At 39.2% G+C, this 24,411-nt stretch overlaps 1 protein-coding gene across 1 annotated transcript in view; it reads left to right on the top strand.

Moving 5' to 3' along the window:
- The window catches only part of TOX3 (TOX high mobility group box family member 3), an 82,547-nt gene extending 58,779 nt beyond the window's left edge, over nucleotides 1-23,768 (top strand). The window contains exons 3-7 of the mRNA XM_007422804.4: nucleotides 3,128-3,385; nucleotides 15,312-15,581; nucleotides 17,455-17,682; nucleotides 18,943-19,023; nucleotides 21,667-23,768. Of these exons, the coding sequence (XP_007422866.1) occupies nucleotides 3,128-3,385; nucleotides 15,312-15,581; nucleotides 17,455-17,682; nucleotides 18,943-19,023; nucleotides 21,667-22,350 (1,521 nt within the window). The 3' untranslated portion in view covers nucleotides 22,351-23,768. The remainder of the gene's footprint in view (nucleotides 1-3,127; nucleotides 3,386-15,311; nucleotides 15,582-17,454; nucleotides 17,683-18,942; nucleotides 19,024-21,666) is intronic.
- The last annotated feature ends 643 nt before the right edge of the window (nucleotides 23,769-24,411 follow it).

Here is a 24,411-nt window from a genome sequence, read left to right as displayed (position 1 = left end):
AAAATGTAGCCATAGGATTATGTTCATTAGCCAAATGCCTTCTATCGCCAATCTATCCTTTTGTGTTGGTGAACTTCAAGTCTGTTCAGCATGAAAATCCCCCCCTTTTAATATTGAAACCAGAATAAATATCTCCCTGATGCGAAGCAGAGCTTTCAGGACTGAGATTAAGTTGCAATATTTGTACCCATGTGTTACGTGTGTGTGTGTGTGTGTTGTGAGTCTGCTTGATTCTCTGAAGACAGTTTTATTTCTGCAAAAGGCTGTCTGCTGCTTCCTTTTCTGATGCGAGAGCAGTAAGGACAGCTGACAGTGTTTATATGCAAGTAAAGGAGTCCCTTTTCCCTTCCTTGTGTTTCAGTTTCCATTTTCTCTCAAGCAGTTATTAATTTATATCATCATTAACAGTTTGAAGGATGACAATTTCTAGCCCCTTAATGAGAAATTTCACCGAACATATCATTTTTAAATTAACTGGCATTAAGTCATTCTTTCGGACAATGTAAATAATGCATGAAGCGGAATTGCTGCCTCCCTTTGCAGCAAAATTGTATGCTGATAGAAGCAAAATAAACCCGACATAATATATCAGGTAAAGTCTCATAATTCAAGCTCAACTCCAGGTAGCTAGATGGAGATGCCTGTGAATTTTCTGGACAGCAATACTGAAGTCATTTGCCATGGAATTCTTGGTGATGCCATCTGTTGTGACCATATACTATGGCATTTCCCCAAAACAACACATTACTTGGAATTGTTAATATCATTATTAAGCTTTGAGTTTCCTCGGCAACAATTGCTTGAACTCTTCAGTGGTTTGTATTGCAGCTTGTGTGGGTTCACTGCGGTACTGGGTTGGAAAACCATTGGAGGGGGCGTGTTGTTCAGAAGTCACAAAAATCATTTCAGTGGTTATTTACTGAGCAGTAATAATAATAGACCACAGAATAGTTGTGGAGAAGCAATATTACAATATTCACCCTAGCTATGGCCACATAATGGAAGTATTGATGGGTTCATAATCAAGACACCTTATTGGCCACCGTTGGCTCAAGGCTGTACTTTGGGCTGAGAAGTGAACCTTTAGATTGGGTTTCTGCTTGCTACTATAAAAGTTAACACCTGTGTTTATTAATTTATTAATCAAATGTATAGGTCACTCAGCTCATAATGACTCTGGGCGGTGTACTGGATGAAAGCAATCAGCAGAAACAGAAGAAGGCACTAACCCAGAGATTCATATGCCATTACATTAATAACATTTCCATGGGGACACACTTCCTAGCTGAGTGCCTGGGGGAAAAAATCAGGTCTTCAAGGATAGCAGGGTTGGGGCACCTCAGACCTCTAGGGGATACTATTCCAGAGGGCAGGAGCTGTGACAGAGAAGGTACATCTCCTGGATCCCATCAGATGACATCACATCAAAGATTGAACCTGGAACATGCCCATTCTGTGGCATCTTGTTAGATGAACAGGAACAATGGAACAATGATGCTTTTGCATTGGTCAGAAGCCCCCCCCCCCTTCCCAAAAGGTTCCATGGATATTTAACAAAGTATTAGAAACGCAGCTCCTTTCTCCCTTCTAACATATTGCTGGCATATTCCCAGGAGTGTGAATTCAAGAATAGGTTTATGAGTCTATATTAGACTGGTACAAGACCTATGAAATGTTTTGCTTCTCCTCCAGGCCATATTGATCCACAGGTAGCCTGGCAGTTTTTTGGAAGTTAATCTTCTGTCTCAGTAGATTGTAGCTCGTGGTGTTCTGGATGCAATGTTGTAGACAAAACAGGCCTGTTTTAAGTCCAGACTGTGTCCAGAACACCACGAGCTACAATCTACTGAGTCAGAAGATTAACTTCCAAAAAACTGCCAGACTACCTGTGGATCGATATGGTCTGGAGGAGAAGTCTGTTTCCAGTTTGAAAGAATATATTTTGGGAAGTTGCCAGATCATCCCTGGATTAGCAAGGTCTGGAGGAGTCTGTTCCAGATTCCTCCAAAATATTCTTCTCACAGAAGGAGAGATTAGGTATATACCTGAAGTATGCATATATACAAGATGATTCCAAATGGATAGGAAACCTGATTGATGAAAGTTCCCATTTTCATGGAGCACTCTGCCAAATGCACAGATTACTACTTGGCCAATACCTGCATTTGCGTGGACTGCATACAGCTAGTAAGCCGTATCCTGCTTCAGCCTCATTGATTTAAATGCCCTATTTTGAGCATGTAATGTCCTACACTGAGCAGGAAGTAAAGCATGCATCCATTTTTAACCCAGGAAAAGCTGCACTTTTCCCTGATGTCCCCAAACGATTGTCCTCATTGTTTGTATGGATCTGAGTCTTCCAATAAAAGCAGTATTTCAGCCAGGAAATCAGCATCAACTCTTCCTGAATCAAATTAAGTGTAAATTTGAATGTAGACATTTGCATGTAGATAATGGGCCAGGGCATGTGTTTTTCAGAAAAGACCTATCATTAACACTCATACATCTTGTTCCATGTAAACAAAATCAAGGTACCTCTTTTAGGAGCCATTGTACTAAATAAACCTTTTACTACTGTAACAACCACCTTAAGATGATACAGTCTATTATACTAAATAAATGGAATAGGAGAGAACTTGAAATAGGATTCTAAAATTTCAAGTTTATGAATTATAAGACTTCACTACCAATACATATGTGCGCTACCAAAATTGGGAGCATTTATGGTAGTGTCAGAATAATTTGTGAGCTGGTTATGCTGGTTTTTGTTTGTTTGTTTTACTAATATATCAATAAACTGGCAATTTGTTATCGAGCTAAAAAAATCCAGCCCAGGATAGCTGATGTTCACTCCAACAACAAAGACAGATGTTGCTAATTAAGTGTGCATTAAAAAACAGTTAATACTGATACTTCATTAAAGCCATATGATAATGAGACTTAAATCTTTAATCAGAAGGATCCAAAAAGCTGGGCATATGTGAAACTTGCTACACTTACTTTTTTTTTTTTTTTAAACAAAACACAAGTTTACTTGTGAGTCAAGTTGTGGGGAATATAAATGAATTCTTTTTAATTGTGTGTGTCGGTGTGTCATTGTAATGGAGAATTTGTTCTTTTCTTTTAGCAAACATTCCATACTCCAAGTCTTGGAGATGAAGAGTTTGAGATTCCACCAATTACACCCCCACCTGAACTGGATCCCACTAATTTAGGGATGGCTGATGTTCTCCTGCCTTTTCAAGGCCTAAGTGATCAGTTGGTGGCTCAAGGAAACGAGTTCACCCCTCAGTTTCCACCACAAAGCTTGGATCTTCCTTCCATTACAGTATCTCGAAACCTGGTGGACCAAGATGGTATTATCCAAAGCAATGGATTACATATGGTAGGAACAGTTGTTCTTAATCTTTTGGCTACCAACCTATTTTATTGCAGCAAATAAATGTAGTGATGTGAACGATTCAAGCTGTGTTAGTCTCTTGTAGTATAAACACATTACGGAAATCTGAAGAGTAAGAAGCACACTATCGTGTAAGTATAATGGTTCGCCCTTCACCATGCGTCTGGTGGCCAAAAGCTATGGTGGTCTTTAAGGTGCTACAAGACTTTTGGGGGTTACTGTTGTGGACTGAACTTAACTTTGATGTTGCTATTTTAATAGCCAGCTGGGAAACATTAGAAAATACCAAGTTGTATAATGATTACTCAAACTTCTCTAGCACAGATTCAGAGGCAGAAAAAGGCACAGTGGCTTGAATAAAATACCTGTTTGCAGCTCTTTAAAGCAGCTGCACATTGTCTTCCTGCAGCTGCGGCATCATGCCAGGAAAAGACACATTTGTGTAAGGAGTTGTGGTGTATTCACACCCATGTGTGTTCTAAAGCACTTCTGTGCATTTGAGCCTGAAAGTGCACAGTCATATGCAAGATAATATATATATTAAAAATATCATTTTTATTACACTGTTATAACTCTTCATACATTATATTATTTCAGTACAAGGATATTTGCACAGTTATTCTATAGTTTAGATAACTTGGAGTATTGGAAAAAGAGAAAAAAGGAAGATATGTTCTATCAATATTAGTTACAATTTAGAATATCAATATTGCAAGCATAAAATTATTTAACTTTTTCATACAAAATTGAGTATAACGTTAGAAAGGAGAAACTGCTGCAGATTACCTCAAAATGTTTATTACATGATGTAGGCTTTGGTCTTGAGCCAACTGCTTAATATTGAAGTATCTATTATATAATTGCTTTATATATACAAGGTATTATATTTTTAAGAAACTTTGAGAAGCTATTCTAATATTCATTTGTCAATCCAAGCCTATACATGTCTTTTCAGAAGTATGTCCTTCGTTCCAAAAAGGTTTCTACCAGATAAGTGAATATGGACCTGGTGACATTATTTTCTTACAAAACTGTAGTGTTGAGAACAAGAAATGTGACAGATTTCAGATCAGAAAAGAGTACAGGAGATGGGTGGACTTAATAACCAGGTCACTCAAACAAGATCATTAATTTTTAAGAATATTCATTGCTTTATTTATTAAATTTAAAACTCATGTTGGGACGGTGTCAATAAAAACATTAAAAGTGATTGATAAAAAGAAACAAAAGATGACATGACCCAACCGAATATTTGTTCCTGGGGTCTAGAAGAGTCTTGAATATCGCTGATTGATTTACTCATTTCTTTTTCATATTTGCCGAGGTGTTTGCTTTAATCGTTACTATTATTATTTCAATTTGTATGGCCACACATCTCATCTAAGTGACTTTGGGCAGCTCACAACAGATTGAAAACAACAATCCAATAAAAACAAGTTTAAAAAACCAATATACAAAGATATCTAAACCATCCATAATAACTTTAAAACAAAAATAATCATGATCATTGGCAGACTCCATCCTTGAGCTGATGCTCAACACAGCTATTGTAAGAGCTCCCCACCATCTCCGGACACCCAGACGCTGAGGCACAACCATTTCTTTAGGACCTTCTTAGTTTGGGATTGTGGGATTGTGGCTTTCAGATGTCCAGGATGTGGATGTGGAACAACAACAACAACAACAACAAAATGCAATTACATTTTTTACATACAGGCAACTTCAGCTGTTTGGAACACAGGAACAAACACTGTTTCTAGAACATTTATTGGTCAGCAAATGGATTCTTTTTCGGATGAACTTTGTAAGGAGGATATAGAATCATGGAGGCTGATTTAAGCATCCATTCTTTAAAGAATCAAATAAAATTTGGATTGAGGAGCATGAGATCAAGTGGGACCATCTGAGAAGAAGACCAGTGTAGTGCAATACTGGGTGAAACATTTGATTCCCCTTGCATTTATTTATAATATCAATACCACATTATTTCCAAGGGGATGTTTCCCCCTCTCTCTTGCATTTTATCCTCCTAGTAACTTTCTAAGTCAGTCTTGGTCATAAGATCTTATATAAGCTTTCAGAAGTTTTTATCCAGTCTCTAACTATCCCTTTCTAGAGAACATTATTGAAAAGTTGGTTGGGGTGTTACAGAGGGTCCTGGAATGTATGGTTTATCTAGACCCTTTCATTCTGTTGTCATACTAGGACACAGTACTGAGAAAGCAATGGTCACACTTGTAAATGACCTTTGGTGGACTCAGAACAGGTTTAGGGCAACTGTCCTGGCTCTGTTTGATCTTTTGGTGGCTTTCAGTACCATTGACCATGGTATCCATTCTGGACCACGTGTGGGGATAAGGAATGGGGACACAACGTTCTGATGGTTCTACCTACTTTCTTTATGGTTAGTTCTGGTCGGTGTTGATGGAGGGAAGAGATTGAGCCATAGGCCCCTCTTACGTGGAGTGCTTCAAGGCTTGATCCTTTTATCCCTCTTCTACATGAAGTTGCTGGGTAAGGTCATCCATCAGTTTGGGGTCCAGCATCATCTGGGGGTCTTTGTGGATTCATAGCTCCTGCTTAAAAAGTAGGTGGCAGCTGTGTTCGGGAAGGCTTTTGCACAAGGTCACCTTGTGTATGAGTTGTCCTCATATCTGGACAAGGAGGCCCTTTAGACAGTTACTCAAATTTTGTGTCTGGACTATCTCAGTTTGCTTTACATGGGACTGTCCTTGAAGACCACTTGGAAGCTGCAGCAGATTCAGGATTTAGTGGCACAGGCAGTTATGAACATGCCACTGTGTGCCCATATATCACTTATGCTTCATGAGCTGTACTGGTTTCTGTTTGGCTTCCAGGTGCAATTCCAGGTGTTGGTTATCATTTATAAGAGATGGGTGGTGTCCAAATTTGAAATATAAATAAATAAAATAAAATAAAGCCCTTCATGGCATAGTATTATTTGAGTAGTTTCTGCCCTTTCCATACATTCTGACAGAGTTGGCATGCTCCAGGTCCTATGGTTAAACAGTGTCATCTGGTGGCACCCAGGAAGGAAGCCTTCTCTGCCATGGTGCCTGCCCTCTAGAATAGGACATAGCAGAGGTCCTTTATCTGCTACACTGATGACACCCAAGACATGGATTCCCATAGTTTCCTTATACATCTTTTGCTTGTTTTGCAAGTTCAGCTACTGCAAATGCAAATGATGCTTAGGTAAGGAGAAACTGTATACATGGCAAGAGTTAGAAGAAAAGATTATCAATATTTTCTATATTTGTGTGCCTTCAAGTCATTGTTGACTCCTGGACTAGTCCCTGCAGTTTTCTTGGCAAGATTTTGGAAGTGGTTTGCCATTGCCTTCTTCCTAGGGCTGAGAGAGAGTGACTGGCCCAAGGTCACTCAATTGGCTTTGTGCCTAAGACAGTTCTAGAACTCATAGTCTCTCAGTTTCTAGCCTGATGCCTTAACCACTACACCAAACTGGGTCTCATTACCAATATTACCAAAGTGTTAATTCATTTAATAGGATAAATGATGGTACAGTGTGACATGGAAATATAGTGTTAAAATTGTGCCCCCTTCAAAGTCAAAGTGGATGAAAAAAATTGAAAGATAAATATCTTAACCTGGCAAAATGGTCAATTGAAAATAACCAGATTTTCTACTGAGTTCCTATGCCTCTTTAAGATTAACATCATCCTGAATATTAAATTTATATTTCAAAGATGTGGTGATACATGCCTGTCATTATTTATTTAAAATATGAACTTTATGAAACCGATAAATATTTATTAATAATAAAATTCCTTTATTTAAATTGTATATTTTATGAATTACCTTTCCTTGGAGCCATTTTTTTTTATTACTGCAATAAAAAAAACGTAAAAGAGGCATTTTAACTATGAAATTTCATTTCACGGTCAATTGGGTTTGCTGTATCTGAAAGAACTAACTATGGGGCCATAAAATAATTATGATATTAATCTACATTCGTACAACGCCTGCATGCAGCAGTGTTGAACTTCTCAAATTTTATTGCATCTTTGTTGTCAAGTTGTTAAAACAGTATTGATAGTTTAGTCACAGATTTTAAAGATACTACAAATATAGTTTCGGTATTGGGTAAGATATATTGAAACTGGAATAATTCTGGGAATCTCAGGGTGGCATCCATGGGCTTCAGTGTCCGACCTATCATGAAGCTTGCTGAGACCCCTGCTCCAATAATTATTGCTTTTAAAGAAAATTAAAAAGGTAGCCTACCATGCTGTAAAGAGGAACATCATCTTCCAGAATAGCCTGCATTACCAAAAATATTCTTGGATTCCACACATAGTCATTCTGAGAAAATAAAAATGACGAATGGCTGCCAACAGAGTTAAGATGGTAGGGAGACTGATAGTGAATAACCTGTGAACTACAGAATGTTAGGCAACAGATACATGTGATGGTTGCCACACCCCCTGTGGCACACACAACATGTTCTCCTCATGTCAAGCATGCCCAATGGCCTAAATGTATTGATTTTATTTACTGCAGTTTATATGCCACTCAACCCAGCAGTGCTCACAGCAGCCTCCAAAATCAAATCAATTAAAGACCATCATTCATGGTATCAGAAACAAAACAGCAACACTTCAAGAACAGTCACAACATCTAAACCTCTAGTAGAAGGGTTCCGTTCATCACCAATCTATTCTCAAGATCTCTGGAAAAGCCAGAGTTTAGTTACTTTCTGAAAAACCAGCAGGATGGGAACCATTATAATCTCTGGAGGAACATTGTTCCAAAGAAGGGGGCAGTTACCAAGAAGGCCCGTTCCTGTGGTCACTGAAGATGACATCCCTTAAGAAAAAGGAGTGGGAAAGAGCCCACCACCCTGGTCTTTCTGAGCAGGCAGAAGCTACTGAGAGAAGGCAGTCCCATGGAGATCCAGGTCTAAGCCACGTCGAGGAGCTCTGGAAGAACGTAACTTTTTATATACCACGTACAATCCTGGATGTCTTTGGAAACATGACCATTCTATGCAGCTTCATTGCAATGGATAGTTGTTTTAATTGGATTTCTGGGTTGACCCTGTTAAGATGTCCAGTAGAATGTCACCTTGAAGAAATGTCATGAAATTTTCAAGTGCAAACCGAGAAGAAATGAAATGTACTTGGGCAAAGCTATGATTAATACACTGTGTCTCCAGATTTATTCTGACTACTGGCTGACATGTTCACCTACAAACTTGAATATAAAATCGCCAGAGGCAGGAGTAAAAATAGGTTATGTCAAGGTTCGCCCATGTTTCCCTCAGGGTACTGAGTTGACTAGCTACATAACAGTACTTTTACAAGCTTCTCTCAGATTTGCTGCCAGAGGACAATCAGAATAATAAATAATACTTTACATTCCATTAGTAACTTCAGATTGCTGTATTTTAAGTGCAAGTAAGCAGTTTTATTGCCAAACTCAGTGTGCCCCCCCCAGTTATTAAAAATGGTTGTTGATAGATTAACATGTTCATACCTCTTTCAAGAAAAGATTAATAAAGTTCATGATGCATTGTCTTACATTCCCTAACTAGCCTGTTACTGCTTTTGTTTGTAGAGAGAGCGACAATTTTTCATATTGCTGATTAGTTTATGATTATGGACAGGAAACAGAGAAACATTTATCTTAATTTAAACGTGTTCTGTTACGTTGAGATTTTGCTTCTCCGAATGGAGCCCTGCAGAAAAGAGGGGCGAAAGGGATACCGTATCATTAGCATTGGCATTTTAATAATATGGTAATACAGGATATCCACATTCTTAAATGAATTACTGGAGGGAAAAAATTGAATAAAGTGCAATTTGTGTTCAGAAAAGCACCCAGGGCGTAACACGATATGGGAAAATATGTATATATCTAGACATAAGCATAGAATGGAAATCCATCGGCAAATACCATCCAAAGTCATTACAAACTAAAGCACTATTGACTGTGTAGATGATCACCTGAGAAATTATTTTAATCTGTAAAGGACGACAATGCTATAGAGCTGTTCCTTGGGCTCCGTGGGGTTCTCTCTTTTTATTCTCTTCTCCCCCCCCCCCACCTTTAAACATCTCTCTATAATCTGCCCAGCCCGCTGAGTAGCACTGACATCAGTAGTACATCAATTTCAGAAAGTGGATTATTTTTACTAGACAGCTATTGTGACATATTGGGTCAGTCATAAATGAAAGATATTCATGCAAGCATGCAATACTTGTAATGAAGTCTCACTCTGACCTTCTGTATGATTGATTCTGTAATTTAGTTTTCTCAGGCACTGCCTGAAATGAAATGAAATCATGTTGAACAAGTTTTGAATACCCACAGTGCACCAGGAGAAGAAAAATCTGTAGCCCTTAGAGGCCTGAGAGAGCAGCTGAACAATTTATCTCCATGCTATTATAGCCTTTGCCAGGATTCAAGATTTTCTTCTCTCTCTCTCTTTTTTTTCTTATTTGGCTTAAATACTTAATTCTGCAGGTAGCTGTAAATGGGAAAATAAAATGCTGTTCAGATTTAAAATGACAGCATAGGAGTATGTGCAAGGGACTGATAAAATATCTTGAATAGAACTGACCTTTTATGTTGCTGAAAGTTACTGGGGGATTCATCCTAATAATTACCATATAGATTATTTTTTATTTCTTTCCTGCAATGAAACATTTCAGGGAGCAGTGGTGCTGATTGAATGAAAATTGAACTTGTTAACATTCTTTCAGCTTAGCCTGTTGTACATAAGAGAAGGTTAGCTTTGATGAATTTTGAAATTCCTTTTCAGATATCTAAGAAACAGACGGTAAAATAATTGCCTTTTTTCAGCCCACATTTATTTTCTTCCTTTTCTTTTATTAAAAATAAATTACCTCAGGTTTTACAAAAATATACATCATTCTTGGAGTGCGCGCGTTGGTGGGTGTAAAGTTTTCCTCTATGAAAATGTGAGTTTTTGGAACATCTTAAAAATACAGTGCTTCGGGGAGAGAATCTTATTTAGATGAGATTAGATGTTGTGAGGTGGAAGGTGGGAGAATAATGTTGCATCACAGACTTGCTTTTCTATAAAATTTATCTTATGCTGCTTTCATCAGAGAAGAATCAAATTCACCAGGGAGAAGAATTTTTGACCAGACTAGGACACTTCAGGAAGCCCACCAGATGCCTTCTTCTAACCGATGGGTTAATTAATTAAACAGTGTCAAATATTTGATATTGATACAACACACATGCAGATCTTATCTTCTGTTTACCATGATTTAGCAATCATTAGTATTGTATTATTCTTTGAAAAATCAGTTATGGACTCTATAAAATTCATTAAATAAAATTATGATTAAAGTCATTGAAATTCTTATTAACCCATGTAGGTTAAGAAACAGCTGAGGGCTAATTTGAAGCAACTTTCAGCTTATTCTTTGTATGCTGGTCAGTATATATTTATCATAAAATTATGATAAACTGTGTTATGGCACAAAAGAAGTAAGTCATTGCTGATGGTTATTTTTTAATCTTATCAAGAGCTTCTGTTATTTTTCAAAGTAAGAAACAAATGAAGAAGATCCTTTAAATGTTACTGAAACAACATTTCAAATCTAAACATTTATTGGTTTCCAAATTCTTACTATTTTTACTAAAGAGACAAATTGGGAATATTCTTTAGGTTATTTCAAACCTGAGTAAGCATGATTTCAGCTTACTTTCCTTTATAAAATGCATGTTTCCAATTTTTGCATGCTTTTTTTTAAATACACAATTTCTTTTTAATATCCACTTTATGATCTTGATATGGATAAGAGAAATGAGTGTGGTTATAATTAAAACAATGTTACATTAGTGTTATTTAATATATTATGCTAAAACGCTTATTTCAGGCTTCATTAATGTGTTTAGTGATCGGAACACTTTAGTAAAAGAAGTCTTTGTTATTCTGAACATGCTGTTGTCATTGCTAAGGGAGGAAAACTCAACTAATTACAGAACACAATCCTCTAGCATAAGTGTGCAACATTTTCCCAGCCAAGGGCCACACTTAGCTGTTGAGTGTCATACAGAGGCACTTTCCAAAAAGGAGTTGGTAGAGCCAAGACAAAAACTAACCTTCACTTATTTCATACATTTTTCCATTTAACTGAAGTTAAAGATCTTAACACAATTCCCTCCAGTTACATATTTAATAAATTTCCTCTTCTGTAGTATTAAAAAGGATAGTGAAAAATTTGAGGATGGTTTGCCCTAAACCTTGCTGGAAGGCAGTTGAAAATATAATGATAGCAGTATAGCAAGACTTTCCCAAACAGAGGCGTGCTATAATTGTGGACTTTTCCAAACAGTGGCGGGAGGATTTACTGGAGAGAAAGAAGGATACCTGCCAAGACGTTGGGAGTTGACTTCATTGCAGATTTTGAAGATGCTACCTACCTAATTCTAACAAGTAGCATATTTCTGGACCGTTGAAGACTGATACTGATCTCTCAACCAAATGTTGAGTTCAACCAAGAAATCAGTTCAAAGGAAAGCTCTTTTTAAAATATCTGTCTATCTGTCTGAAATATTAATCAGAAAATCAGGAAGAAGCTTGTTTGGTTCCACTAACCAGTTTAGGGTTTCTTTTTGACATTGACTCTTAGACATGCATAGATCAAGCTGTTCCCCAAACTGACAGTTGAAGAGGTTTGGCTACTCAGAAGTGCAATCAAGGAAAAATGTTTTTTTTTTTTTTTCATTCCTTTTTCAGAACCATACAGAGGCTTAAGATGCTCAGACCACTGAGAATATGTTGCAGTGTCTCCTTTCCTTTTGTACCTCAGTTTCACACGTCTTTTTTCCCTTGTATGTGGTAGAGAGTAACAGTACAGTTGAATACAGGAATAGTCCCTAATTTTGCTAGGTATATTTTTTTCTGGAAATTGATTTCCATACATTTTACTTTGGAGGTTTTCTTTTTTCTTTTTAATAACCTTGTTTCTTTGTTTAATGTCGGCACAAAGGTGATTACCTAATGGCCTCAAATCATATTATAGTGACAAGGTTTCAAATACCCTAACTTTCTAGAAATGTAAGTTGACCGAGTTTACAGAAACATGGTTTTTTGCTTCTCCTCTTATTCCCCAAAATCTGGGATTTGGAGTCACATTGAACAGTCAGAATGTATTTCATTCTTCCTAGCTAATGCCCTTTGAGTAGCCAATACCTGCTGTGCTCCATTAATTCTACGTAACCACTAGAAATTCTGCCAAACTACGGTACATATCAATATTTGCTTATTAGTATTTTGATCATTCTTAATACTGAGATTTAGTGAAACTAGGCATTCTTTTTATAAGTCTTGGGCTTCATAGGTAAAAATAAAAATGTATATTTGTTGGCAATACAACTGCCTTATAAAGAAGGTGTTATTATTCAGTTGTGTGGAAGAGGAATTAGTTGGCAGATAAAGATGTATGGACAAATGTGAGATGGATATGTGGAAACTGTATGTAAGTGTGTGTGTGTGTGTGCGTAAAAGAAGAAAGACTGATTAGTAGATATTGATCACACTTTTCCAATCTGGTGCTTTTCAAATACAGTTTTAAAATTTCCACCCATCGTGGCCAACAATTATGCTAGCAGGAATTTATAGATAGCAAAACATGCCATGGAATGTTCTTACTCAAAATGGGCCATTCTGGGTGTTTTGGAAGAGGGTCAGCCTCAGAAGAAGCTCTTCCAAGTGTTCCAAAAGCAGTCCAATCATGGAATGAGCCAGTTTTGAAACTCAAAATTTCAGCTTCAGTTTTGAAGTTTCCAGAATGCTCAGAACAACCTGTTCCAGAGGTAGAATTTTCTGTGGCAGAACTTTATGGACACCCTTGTTTCTGCCTGGTGTACCCTATGATATTTGAAGAAAAATAAGTTGGGAGCTTGATGAAGATATATTTTATTTATATTTATAAATTAAATATGTGAAGCCACCCAACTCACAATGACTCTGGGTAGTGTACAAGTTAAAAACGTAGGTCAATACAGTAAACCAGATAAAGTGATAGGCAGGGAAAGAGCATCTGTCAACAGAATAGCACAATCACCCTCCGGGGCGCATACTCGACTTAACTCAGGGCCTGGGGGAAAAGCCAGATCTTTGAGGCCCATTTAAAGGACAGCAGGGTTTGAGCTACTCAAAATTGGGGGTGATAGTATTCCAGAGGGCAGGAGCCACAACAGAGAAGGCTCATCTCCTGGGACCCATCAGATGACACTGCTTTAATGATAGGACCTGGACCATGACCACTCTTGAATGGTCCCTCATATAGCCAGGCCCTATGCTGTGATGGGCTTTACAGATCACAACCAGCACCTTGAATTGCCTCCAGAAGCTTACTGATAACCAGTGCAGCTCACCCAGCAGAGGTGTTACATGGACATACTTAAGTGCTCCCATAACTCTCCATGTTGCTGCATTATGGTCTTCAAGGGCAGCCCCATGTGGAGTGCAACACAGTGGTTTACAGGAGGGTGTGCATAATTGTGAGAACGGCTCCTCAGATGACCACAAGTATCCAACCCACCCTGTATTGGGTTCGCAACTGATGCCATGCCTGAAATTGAGTTGGGAGTATCTCTGAGAGAGGAAACCCCTTCGGGGGACATCCTTGTCAGCGGCCTCATCTAGCATAAGGTCATGGATTACAAACTCATTTGGCATACAGCACCAGTAATTGGAAGCCAGGGCCACTGAGGATCCAGAGACTTGACATCAAGGCTGAACACTAGGGTCCTGAAGATAGTATTGGTTTCAAGCATCAACTCTGCTGTCCCTGAGAATGCCCACCCCTGCTTTCCACCATGCCTTCTCTCCAGCATCATTCTTCACCACTACACTAACCACCCTCCCTCCCTTTTTCCCAGGACCCAAGATACACCGTCTAACCAGCCAACAATCAACCATGCACCCCAGCCCAAATGTCAGCTGGCAGTGTATTTCCTTTTAAATATCTGTCTGTGTCACACTGATATGTGTTATACATATGCATACATTCACACACAAAATAGGCAAAAAATAGGTGTCACATACTCCATTCTTCTGAACCTGGGAGAGAGAAACATTAGGACGCAAATTAACTAACATAGAAATTGCGGCAATGTTTTTGCTTTCCCAACTTCCTCTTTGGATATTTTTACACATCAAGCTGTCTGATAATAAATAAAATTATTTCACTTAAGTAATATAGCATTATCAACATACATTGTGTTTTTCAGAAAATAAGACCTTAAGAAACCAGAATTGTAGGATTGATTGGGTACATAGGAAACAAAACGCAGTTATATCAGTTCCACATGCTTAGTATTAGATAAAGTGGGAACATGGGAATTTCAGTAGTTCCCCAAGTCCTTTCATGGAAATATTTGCTCTGATGATTTGAGAATTTGATTACCATTGATTGATTGATTGATTGATTGATTGATTATGTGCCTTCAAGTCGGTGTTGACTCTTAACAACCACATAAATTGATTTTCTCTGTGACAATCTGTCCCTAAGTTGGTCTTTCAGGTTTTCTAACCGTGTACTCATCACAGAAACTAAGTCCATCCACCTTGCTGCTGTTGTCCTCTTCTTCTCTTTCCTTCCACGTTTTCCAGCATTACAGCTTTCTCCAGAGAGCTAGGTCTTTGCATAATGTGTCCAAAGTAGGATGATTGCCTGGTCATTTGTGTCTGGTCATTTGTGCCCAGATCAACTCTGAATTGATTTGTTCAATGATCCACTGGTTTATTTTCTTGACTGTCCACGTTATCCTCAGGAGTCTTCTCCAACATCAAAGCTCAAAAGTGTCAATACTCTTCTATCCTGCTTCTTCAAAGTCCAAAATTCTATTATCTTAATAGCCCACTATTCTTTCTGTGTTTCAGGATCACACTCATACAGATATGCCTCAGTATCGCCAGGACCATTCTTTGATTATGAGATCTGTTGTCCACATGACTGAAGCCACTCGTTCAGGAATTATGCCTCCTAATCAGCTTACTACTATTAACCAATCCCAGCTAAGTGCTCAACTGGGATTAAATCTAGGGGGTACCAATTTGCCACACACATCTCCTTCCCCTCCTGCAAGTAAATCAGCAACTCCCTCGCCGTCCAGTTCTATAAATGAAGAAGATGCTGATGATCCCAACAGAGTAAGTTACAGCACACGCTAAATAAATAAATAAAACCCTTTCAGCCTAAAATAGATTAGAACAGTAGGCACCTCCCCAAAATTCAAAATCATTTTAAGAACGGTTGGATTTTTACAAGATAACCCCAACTTATGAGATTTCTGTGGTTTTGCTCCTGCAAGATTTCAGAATTCTTGCCCCAAATAACAGATTTTCAGAGAATTTTGGGGAGTTACCTATCTGTGGGTATGATTACCTAGAACCTGTGAGTGTTCTATTGCAACACCATGCAAGAGAGAATAAATTCTACCTAAATAGATGGGAGTGGGTTACTTTGTCGGTTTGTTTTTAAAAAGAAGAGTTGAATGTATAGAGAGGCACCATCTTTATCCAGTTGCATGATAGATGCTTATGAGAGATCCATTGTTGCTCCTGTACGACTTTTTCAAAAGAAGGATGTTACCAGTACAAGGGACAAGTTTCCCACCTTATAGATGCAGTAATTTTGTTTGTCCTCTCTGTCTGCAATGCTTTTGACATTTTAACATGCCATCTTGTTGGGTATCCATGTTTTTAAAAATGACGTATTCCTTTCTAAAAAGCAGCCTGTACCTTTTCATGAAAGTCTTGCGTGTGCTCTCAAATTCATTTTCATCTGAGATTAAATGACCGCACGAAAGAAAGGTGGCAAGCTGAGAAATATATCTGAACAACATCAATCTGTTTTGGAAATGGAAACAAATAGCAGAATTTTATATGTGTGTGTTTCTAGCATGACACCTGTTTTTCTTTGGCTTTATTGTCCCTGGGGTGGGGCAAACCTTTGCCATTATTAACCTTAAGCCAGAGGATCAGAGCAGGTGATGGCAAACTCTAGAAAGAGGTTGGTGTGCAGGTTCCTGATGAAAACCAGGAGATTTGCACGTGTAGAAGGCCTAATATTAATCGGTGGATCTATCAAGGGCCCTTTCTGCTAGAACTGTGCCTACAGGCTACAGAGGGCAGCTGCAGAGGGATTCATTGGAGCTCAGAAATGATTGAAGAATAACTCTCCTAATTGTTCTTTGACCTGGAAAAATTAACAAAGGCATTGGAAAGAGCGTGAACAAAAGGGCTGAAAAAGTACGAAAAGTTGCTTCCTCTTTCTTTCACTCAGAGTATCTTATTTCTCAAATGCTAGTGGCTTCCATATGGCACCAGAGACATCTTTAATGCTCAGTTGCTCTAGCTGTGGAATTTGGCAGGGTGAGAACTGAATGGAGAGAAATAGGCTTAGGGGCAGAATGTGAGCTGGGGTGAGTTGGGCTTTTTTAGGATTGAAGTAGGTACCTTAACTTCTACAAACTGGGTAGCAGTTTGCTCCTGGTCCCCTCAAAAGTCTGAAAAATGGAAACACAAAAATAAAATGGTCCAAATTTTGAGACCAGGTCTTTCTGAAGGCCACACATGAGATGCTGGTGGGCTGCAAGCAGTCCCCAGGCTATTCTTCAGTGGATGTTTTCAAAATGAGTCAACACTGATAGTTTACAACGAATTGTTACCATTGTCTACGTAGAAAGTATTTGAGGTTTTAAACTCTTAATGCTCATGCTGTCAGAGGCACACTGCACATGGGCGAGTGTGTGTATTTAAAACAGAGCACCAACTGTACATGATAAAGCTATTTTCTGTTCATGGTTTGGAGTTCACCTGTCTGTGGCTCCTAAAAGCAGCTGTGCAAGACCCAGGGAGAAGACCTGCTTAGTTTAAGGAGCTGTAGACAAGTGCTGTGATGTGCCTCGGCTCACTTTCAAGCATCTTTTCCCTTCAGACCCCAAGCACTTTACCACCGTACTATCTTTACAACATCTTGCGCTGAATAAACAGTTCTCATGTTCCTTGTTTCTGCTTGTAGGCTGCTGGAGAGAAAAGAGCTGCACCAGATTCTAGCAAGAAGCCCAAAACTCCAAAGAAAAAGAAAAAGAAAGACCCTAACGAACCACAGAAGCCGGTGTCCGCATATGCCCTGTTCTTCAGGGACACGCAAGCAGCAATTAAAGGCCAGAACCCGAACGCTACCTTTGGAGAGGTTTCAAAAATTGTGGCTTCTATGTGGGATAGCTTAGGAGAAGAGCAAAAACAGGTAAATGGAGGGATGCTTTGGGGTTTTGGGGGCTGAAGATGGATGGAAAGGTGCCAGAGATTACAGTCCATCTAATTAAACAGCAGTGGGCTGATCTTTTTGAACTTCGTTAATTAGGAAGCTAGCACAGATGGGAACATGAGTATGCTGTCTATCATCTTGCCTGAGAAACAAGACTCAAGATCTACTTGGTGGTCTTAAATTGTAGTCCTGGTAGTTTGGTAGTATTTTCATGAATAAATGGATTAACTGATTAGAAGCGTTTTTAACAGATAGGAAGTTGCACAATCATTGAGCGACGCTACTTACATGTTCCTGCTTGTACACACACGCACGCACACACTTGTACAAAATACAGGCCGAATGGACTTTCTTAAAAAGTTTTTTTTTTTTTTCTTTCTATCCCAAGAAACAATTCTGGTGTTTTTGCTTTGCTTCTTTTTCTTTTTGTTTTGTGCAAAAGGAAAGTTCAGTAATACAAACCCGCTCCCACTGTATACAAACCTGGATTGCGTTTATCGCCTCAGTAAAAAGAAGCTGTACTGAGAGAGCTGAACTGAATTTAGGACAGACCCTGTTCATAAGCAAGTTTATATTGAGAAGGATAAAGGAAAGGATTTGCAATCTTCCCAACTTTTACTCCTACTCTTGTAAGGAAAAAAATGTTATGTCCCTTTCAGCCAATGGCTAAATCCTGTCCCTCCGGGACTAGTGTTCCCAGAACCAATCAGTTGCACCCTTCAGAGAACCATATCGTCACTATAGTCGCCTAGCCAATGAGAATTCATTATATGATAACATCACAAAGGACCGTCAAGCTCATTCAGAAAAACAGCAGTGCCATCATTCTGCATTGGCTTTGCCCTTGACGAAATGATCCCATAGTGAGATTACATCAGCAATGCAACCCATTTCTATTTGGAGAAAGCACGGTCACTTTAGAAAAAATTTGGACAAGAATGAGCCGTATGCAAATGTTCAAGGAAGAGATAAAAATGGAGTGGGTGGGTTAGCCGCCTTTTTCATTTCAGCTTCAATCTCAGCCTTCTCTTTAACGCTGAAAATGTTTACGCTATTGCTCAGTCCAAGTCTCAGCAGGAGGAGGGGGACATGCAGTATTGAGAACATTGGCAAAGGTCCCTTTTGGTTTTCTTCCTTTTTTATGAGACCATAACAGCTCCTCTTCAGGCGAGAATTAGTGTATTATGTGAAGCTTGTACGCTTGAAGGTCTGGTGTTAAAATTGCGCCATTTTTAACAGGTATATAAAAGGAAAACGGAAGCCGCCAAGAAGGAATACCTGAAGGCCCTCGCGGCTTACAGAGCTAGCTTGGTTTCCAAGGTAAGCCTAATGCCCACTTCAGTTAACCGTGCAGGAGCTCTGTTTTCCATGCAGATTTATTTTCTTTTTAAATCATCTCGTTTAAAAATAAGTAAGCAGCAGTTTATTTATTTATTTTTTAATCTCTCTGTGGAGGGAACTTTAACCCTGTGGTAAAGCATATATGCTTCAAAGGGAGGTGACAGCAGGCTACTTCTGTGGCATCTCCAGTTCAGAGGACCAAGGAGGTTTTTTCTCTTTGCTGGACAGGCTACAGTTGCCAAGAAAGCTTGGCAGGAGATTTGCTCCTCTTTGGCACCTCCCTGACAGTGGCAGGTTGTGAGAAAACAGGTGAAAAGAAAAGGAAGGTAATCAGGGTCCTAGAAGGAGAGATTGAGAGGGGGAATTCCTGTTAGCTTTGAGGAGAGAAACAGAGAGGGGATATGATAGCACTCTTCAAGTACCTGAAAGGTTGCAACTCAGGAGGACATGAGCTGTTACCTATTAATCCAGAGTGCACAGCACATAATAATGGCCTTACCTCTTTACAGTGAGGTAGATTCCGGTTGAATGTTAATCAAAAAAATTCTTAACATGAAGGAAAGATTAAAAAATGGAACTAATTACCAAGGTTGTTGGTGGGTTCTTTTGAGTTAATGTGTTCAGGCAGAAGATGGATAGATCTTTTTTTCATGGATGCTTTAATCTGGATTCTGGCACTGAGCAGGTAACCCCTTTCAGCCCTTTGACTCCAGAAGATCAGTTATCCCTGCAAAAAGCTATTCAGGATCAACCACTGATGTCTGCACTGAGAGAGATGAGGGAGCAAGTGATAAGACAGACTAAGAGTTGAGTTTTCAACTTCCAATTAAATTTAGTATGTAGTGTGTCACTCTTTGGTGGTGGTGGTAGTGGCAGTAGTGTAGATTACAGGAAGGGAAGCAGAAGAAAGATCCTGGTTCTCTGCTGGGACTGAAAAAAAATTCTGGATGGTGCAAAAATAGGAATAGTTAACAAAGGATTCCATAATTCAAATGGTATCTTTTTACACTGGATCATAGCTAAAAAGCTGTGATGGAATGGACTTATGAAGGCCAGGCTCAGGGAGATAAGCGTGTTCTTAGCCCCCAGCAGTAGCGTGGGGAGGTTAAGAAGATGAGACTGGCACTACCCTAAGGAATTCATGGTGTTTTGGCTTGCTGGCTTGGGAAGTTTAGATTCAGTCTGGAGAGATTGATGTCAGGTTCAGCCCAAAGAATTCCACGAGACAGTAGAGATACAGTTCTGTTGCGTTTATTAGCTTCCACCTCCAAGACAGAATCTCTCCAGACTGAATCTAAACTTCCCAAGCCAGCAAGCCAAAACACTGTGCATTCCTTAGGGTGGTGCCAGTCTCATCTTCTTAACCTTCCCACACTCCTGCTGGGGGCTAAGGAAATGCTTATCTCCCCGAGCGCGGCCTTCATCCAACCATTCCATCACAAAAGCACAGAGCATCATACTATTAGGGAATGGGTGGCTATTTATATTACTTTGTTGTTAAATTAGACAATACGGAGGTAAATTAACTGAAATGTGACATTGAGCAAACAGGATCAATGAACTGTTGTAGTGTCACGATTAAAAAAAAGACACATAATATGCACGCACATTTACTAATGTGGGATCAACCATGAACAAGTAACCATCTCATGCTTGAGGTGTGTAATGGGGTCCCGGTTCACTCTAAAATTACCTGCAGATGCATAACTAAACCTGTGGAAACAGAAGAAAGAGTTGAACATGAAGAACTGTATATATTTAAAAAGTGCTATATATGTTGACGAAGAGGTTTAGTTTCTTCAACAAATAAGTTCAAGGGGGCTTCCTATAAAGCATTGCAGCATCATAGAACATACTGTGCAAAGATGAAATACCATAATACTGAAACCAAGTTTGCATATACTACATTCATTATTACATGCCATTCACATAATTCTAACAGATTAGTATCAGACTGTTGCCAATTTATTCTCTGATTGTATTCATAGCTCTGGAAATTAGAATCTTAACTAATCAGGGCAATATAATGGATTATTTTTATTGGACTTTGTTGGGGGGTAGTAGGGTCACATCCCAACTAGTGCTTCTAGATTTTTGAGAACTCTTCCATGATTGAAGAGGAGGTTGCCGTCATGGCAACGTGTTTGACCCTTTCCACTTTAAACATACTCATCTTTCTTCCTTTGCACTTTAAAAGGGGGGAGACTTTACATGTGCTGGAGTGCACCATCTCGGGCCCCATAGTCCTATAAGCCTCTCCCATATGACTGGGCAAAATGGTGACTTTTAACCCTAGCAAAAATCCTTGACTGTGTTGGAAGCCATCATATTCAGTCTCATTGAGTTTATATCTCAACTGAAAATTAAATCAAATTTGGAATTCTGGCCTGACTCCCCCAGCATTTTTGTGGGTGGCCCCACTCTCTCATTGACCTGTGCTTCTCAGGCTGTTCCTCAAAGTCCAAAAGTTGACCTCATTCCCCCCAAAGGTTTTGCACCCGGGTGAGCTATGCAGCTGTCTGGGGGAAAGTAGAATGCAAATGCGATGAATGAACGTGTCTTCAATGAAACTGAAGGGTGAATACCGTTTTGTTATTGTTGCGTTCTCTTTTTGGAATATAGGCTGCCGCTGAGTCAGCTGAAGCCCAGACGATCCGGTCCGTCCAGCAGACTCTGGCCTCTACAAATTTGTCCTCTTCCTTGCTTCTGAATGCCCCTCTTGCACAACATGCAACTGTGGTCACATCCCCTCAGACTCTTCAGCAATCTCTTCCCAGGGCCATTGCCCCCAAGCCTTTAACCATGAGGCTGCCTGTGAATCCAATAGTTGCCCCCATCACCGTTGCCCCCAGCGTGCCCACAAACATTTCCACCTCGCTCATCAGCCCCATGGCGACCAACATGGCGGGCGCGCCAGCACCCACCTCCTCCCAGGCCAGCCCTTCCTTGCAGAGCCAGCAACACCAGATCCATCAGCTGCAGCTGCAGCAACAGCAAATGCAGCAGCAGCAGCTCCACCAGCAGCAGCTCCACCAGCAGATTCAGCAGCAGATGCAGCAGCAGCATTTCCAGCACCACATGCAGCAGCAGCTGCAGCAGCTGCAGCTCCAGCAGATGCATCAACAGCAGCTCCAGCAGATGCAGCACCAGTCACAGCCTTCTCCTCAGCAGCATTCCCCGGCTCCCTCGCAGATCACCTCTCCCATCTCTGCCATCAGCAGCCCGCCACCAGCCAGCCAGCCCCACCAGCCCCAAATACAAGGCCAGACGCAGACTCAGCTTTTATCGCAGGCCAGTATTTTCTGAAGACGCACGAGCCGACGGCGCTCTGCGTTACGGGCGAAGCCAAGCCGTGAATCATCCAGAAACTGTGCATCGCTGATGGGTCGTTATGCAGGGAGGCATAACACATAAAGTGAATTCTAAGCTGTCTATTAGATAGGCAATAAAGAACTACAGTGTAGCTGGGTATAATCCTTTAGCGGAATTATAAATATTTGTTTCCCAGGTTTTCTTCCCCCTGTTTTTCCCCTTTTTCTTTTGCTCTTCTGTTTTTTTTTTTTTTTAGGAAAATAAGCTGTGCTCTTTTTTCCCTCTTCTTTTTATGTGGCCCATTTCTTTTTTTTTTAATTTATTCCAAGCTTTACTGACCACATGCGAATTGAATAGTCTTGCATATGCCTGGGCAAGAAGACTGAAAAAAGAAAATGCCTTTTTACCATTTTCAGATTAAAACTGTTCATTCCTGCAAAATTGGCTGACGCACTTCATACCAGTTAGTTTGGGGATTCGTTTGAACACATGAAGCTCTTAAAAGCACAGTTGTAACTACCTGTAAAATGTTGATTGGGTTTCATACAATCATACTTATATGACATGAGTAGCTGACGGTGTTTTTCTGTCATCGATAATAATAATGTAAAAGAAATATCACAGACTTTTGCCAAAGCTCATTTTTTTCCCCTTTTTAATAATGTCTCCTGAAGGAAAAAAAATGTAAGTGAAAGTTCATAAATATCAAAACCCATCTTCTCATCCTACTATATTTTCTCCAAATTCTCCAATACTTTGGAATAAAACACATTCTTACTCAGTCCTGCTCATAACCATTAAAAAGAAAGTGAATATTCTATTCTGTGTTTGGGTGAACTTTCAGATTTAATACACTGTATTTTTTAAAAAAAGGAAATGCACTTAAATAAACTTATTACAAAAAAAAAAGGTAAGAAGAAAAAATGTGAGTTTTTAACATATGATGTAATATTGGTAGATTATTTAAGGGGGTTGCCACATCTGAATAATCAGTGTAAATATTTTCTTTGAAAGGTTGTAAGTTTTCAGATCATGTGTTGTAAAGTTTTCATAAATGAGGCTTTAATGTAAACACTGGTAACATGAATGATTTGATTGCAGCATTGCTTATTGTGTTTTTATGCTGTTTTATACTTTTTTATGAGTTACGATAGCAGCAATTAAGTTGTTTGTATTTTGCTTATCTAAAACAAATGCTTTTATCTTGCTATAGAATAAACACATTTCAGGAAAAAAAACAACAGCCACCAACCAGCTTTGCAAAATTGTAACTAATCAGTGCTGAATATTACGATGGGATGGAATTCTCTATGGGTCCACTGGTGACAAGCATGGCATACAGAAGGTTGGGATATAAGAGAGGGAATATTCTGTTATTGTGCCCTTTAAAGATCCAAGGAGTAATGAGAATGATGACGGTCTGGTGAGCATCTACTTAGGTGTGTTTGTTTGGAGTTCATGATTTAAGCAAAACTTTTCATGGCAAAGGAATGAATATCAATCTAAAAGTCCCATTGATTTCATTGTTTATGATGAAAGTTTGAGATAATTTGTGAAGGATGCAAGGGTGATGAGAGATTCTGAATGTGGGATGGGCAACACTTGGTAGTCTTTGAAATGGGTCTTGGGGGATAAAAGGACATGGAAGAAAAGGAAGGTAGTGGAAGATGCTAGAGTGAACATCTGCAAAGTGAGAAAGTGTAACACTTGCATGAAGAACAGTATTAGGATTCAGATTAATTTCCCAGCAGAATGGATCAAAAGTGGATTGGAAGAAAGAGGATGGGGAAGCTGCTTGAATTCAATGAATTAAAGTGAAAAGAATTTTGTTATAGATTGCTCCCAAAGTGAGAAGCAAATGGGAAATATGAAAATGAATGCTTGGTAGAATGATGAAGTGAAAGAAGCTATGGATGAGAAAAATGGGTATAAGAGAATAATTGCTCCTAACAAGGAGACTAAAATGGACAGAGAAAAAAAGTGTGAAGAATAATTAGAAAGAAAGGAACAGCTAAGATTAAAACAGGCAGAGAAAATGCAGAGTGATTTGGTGGA

The sequence above is a fragment of the Python bivittatus genome, unplaced genomic scaffold (genome assembly GCF_059951505.1).
Source record: "Python bivittatus isolate LINGU-HERP-01145 unplaced genomic scaffold, Pbiv_v1 ctg000190_np1212, whole genome shotgun sequence".
NCBI classification, from domain to species: Eukaryota; Metazoa; Chordata; class Lepidosauria; order Squamata; family Pythonidae; genus Python; species Python bivittatus.
This window is presented reverse-complemented; position numbering and strand designations above follow the sequence as displayed.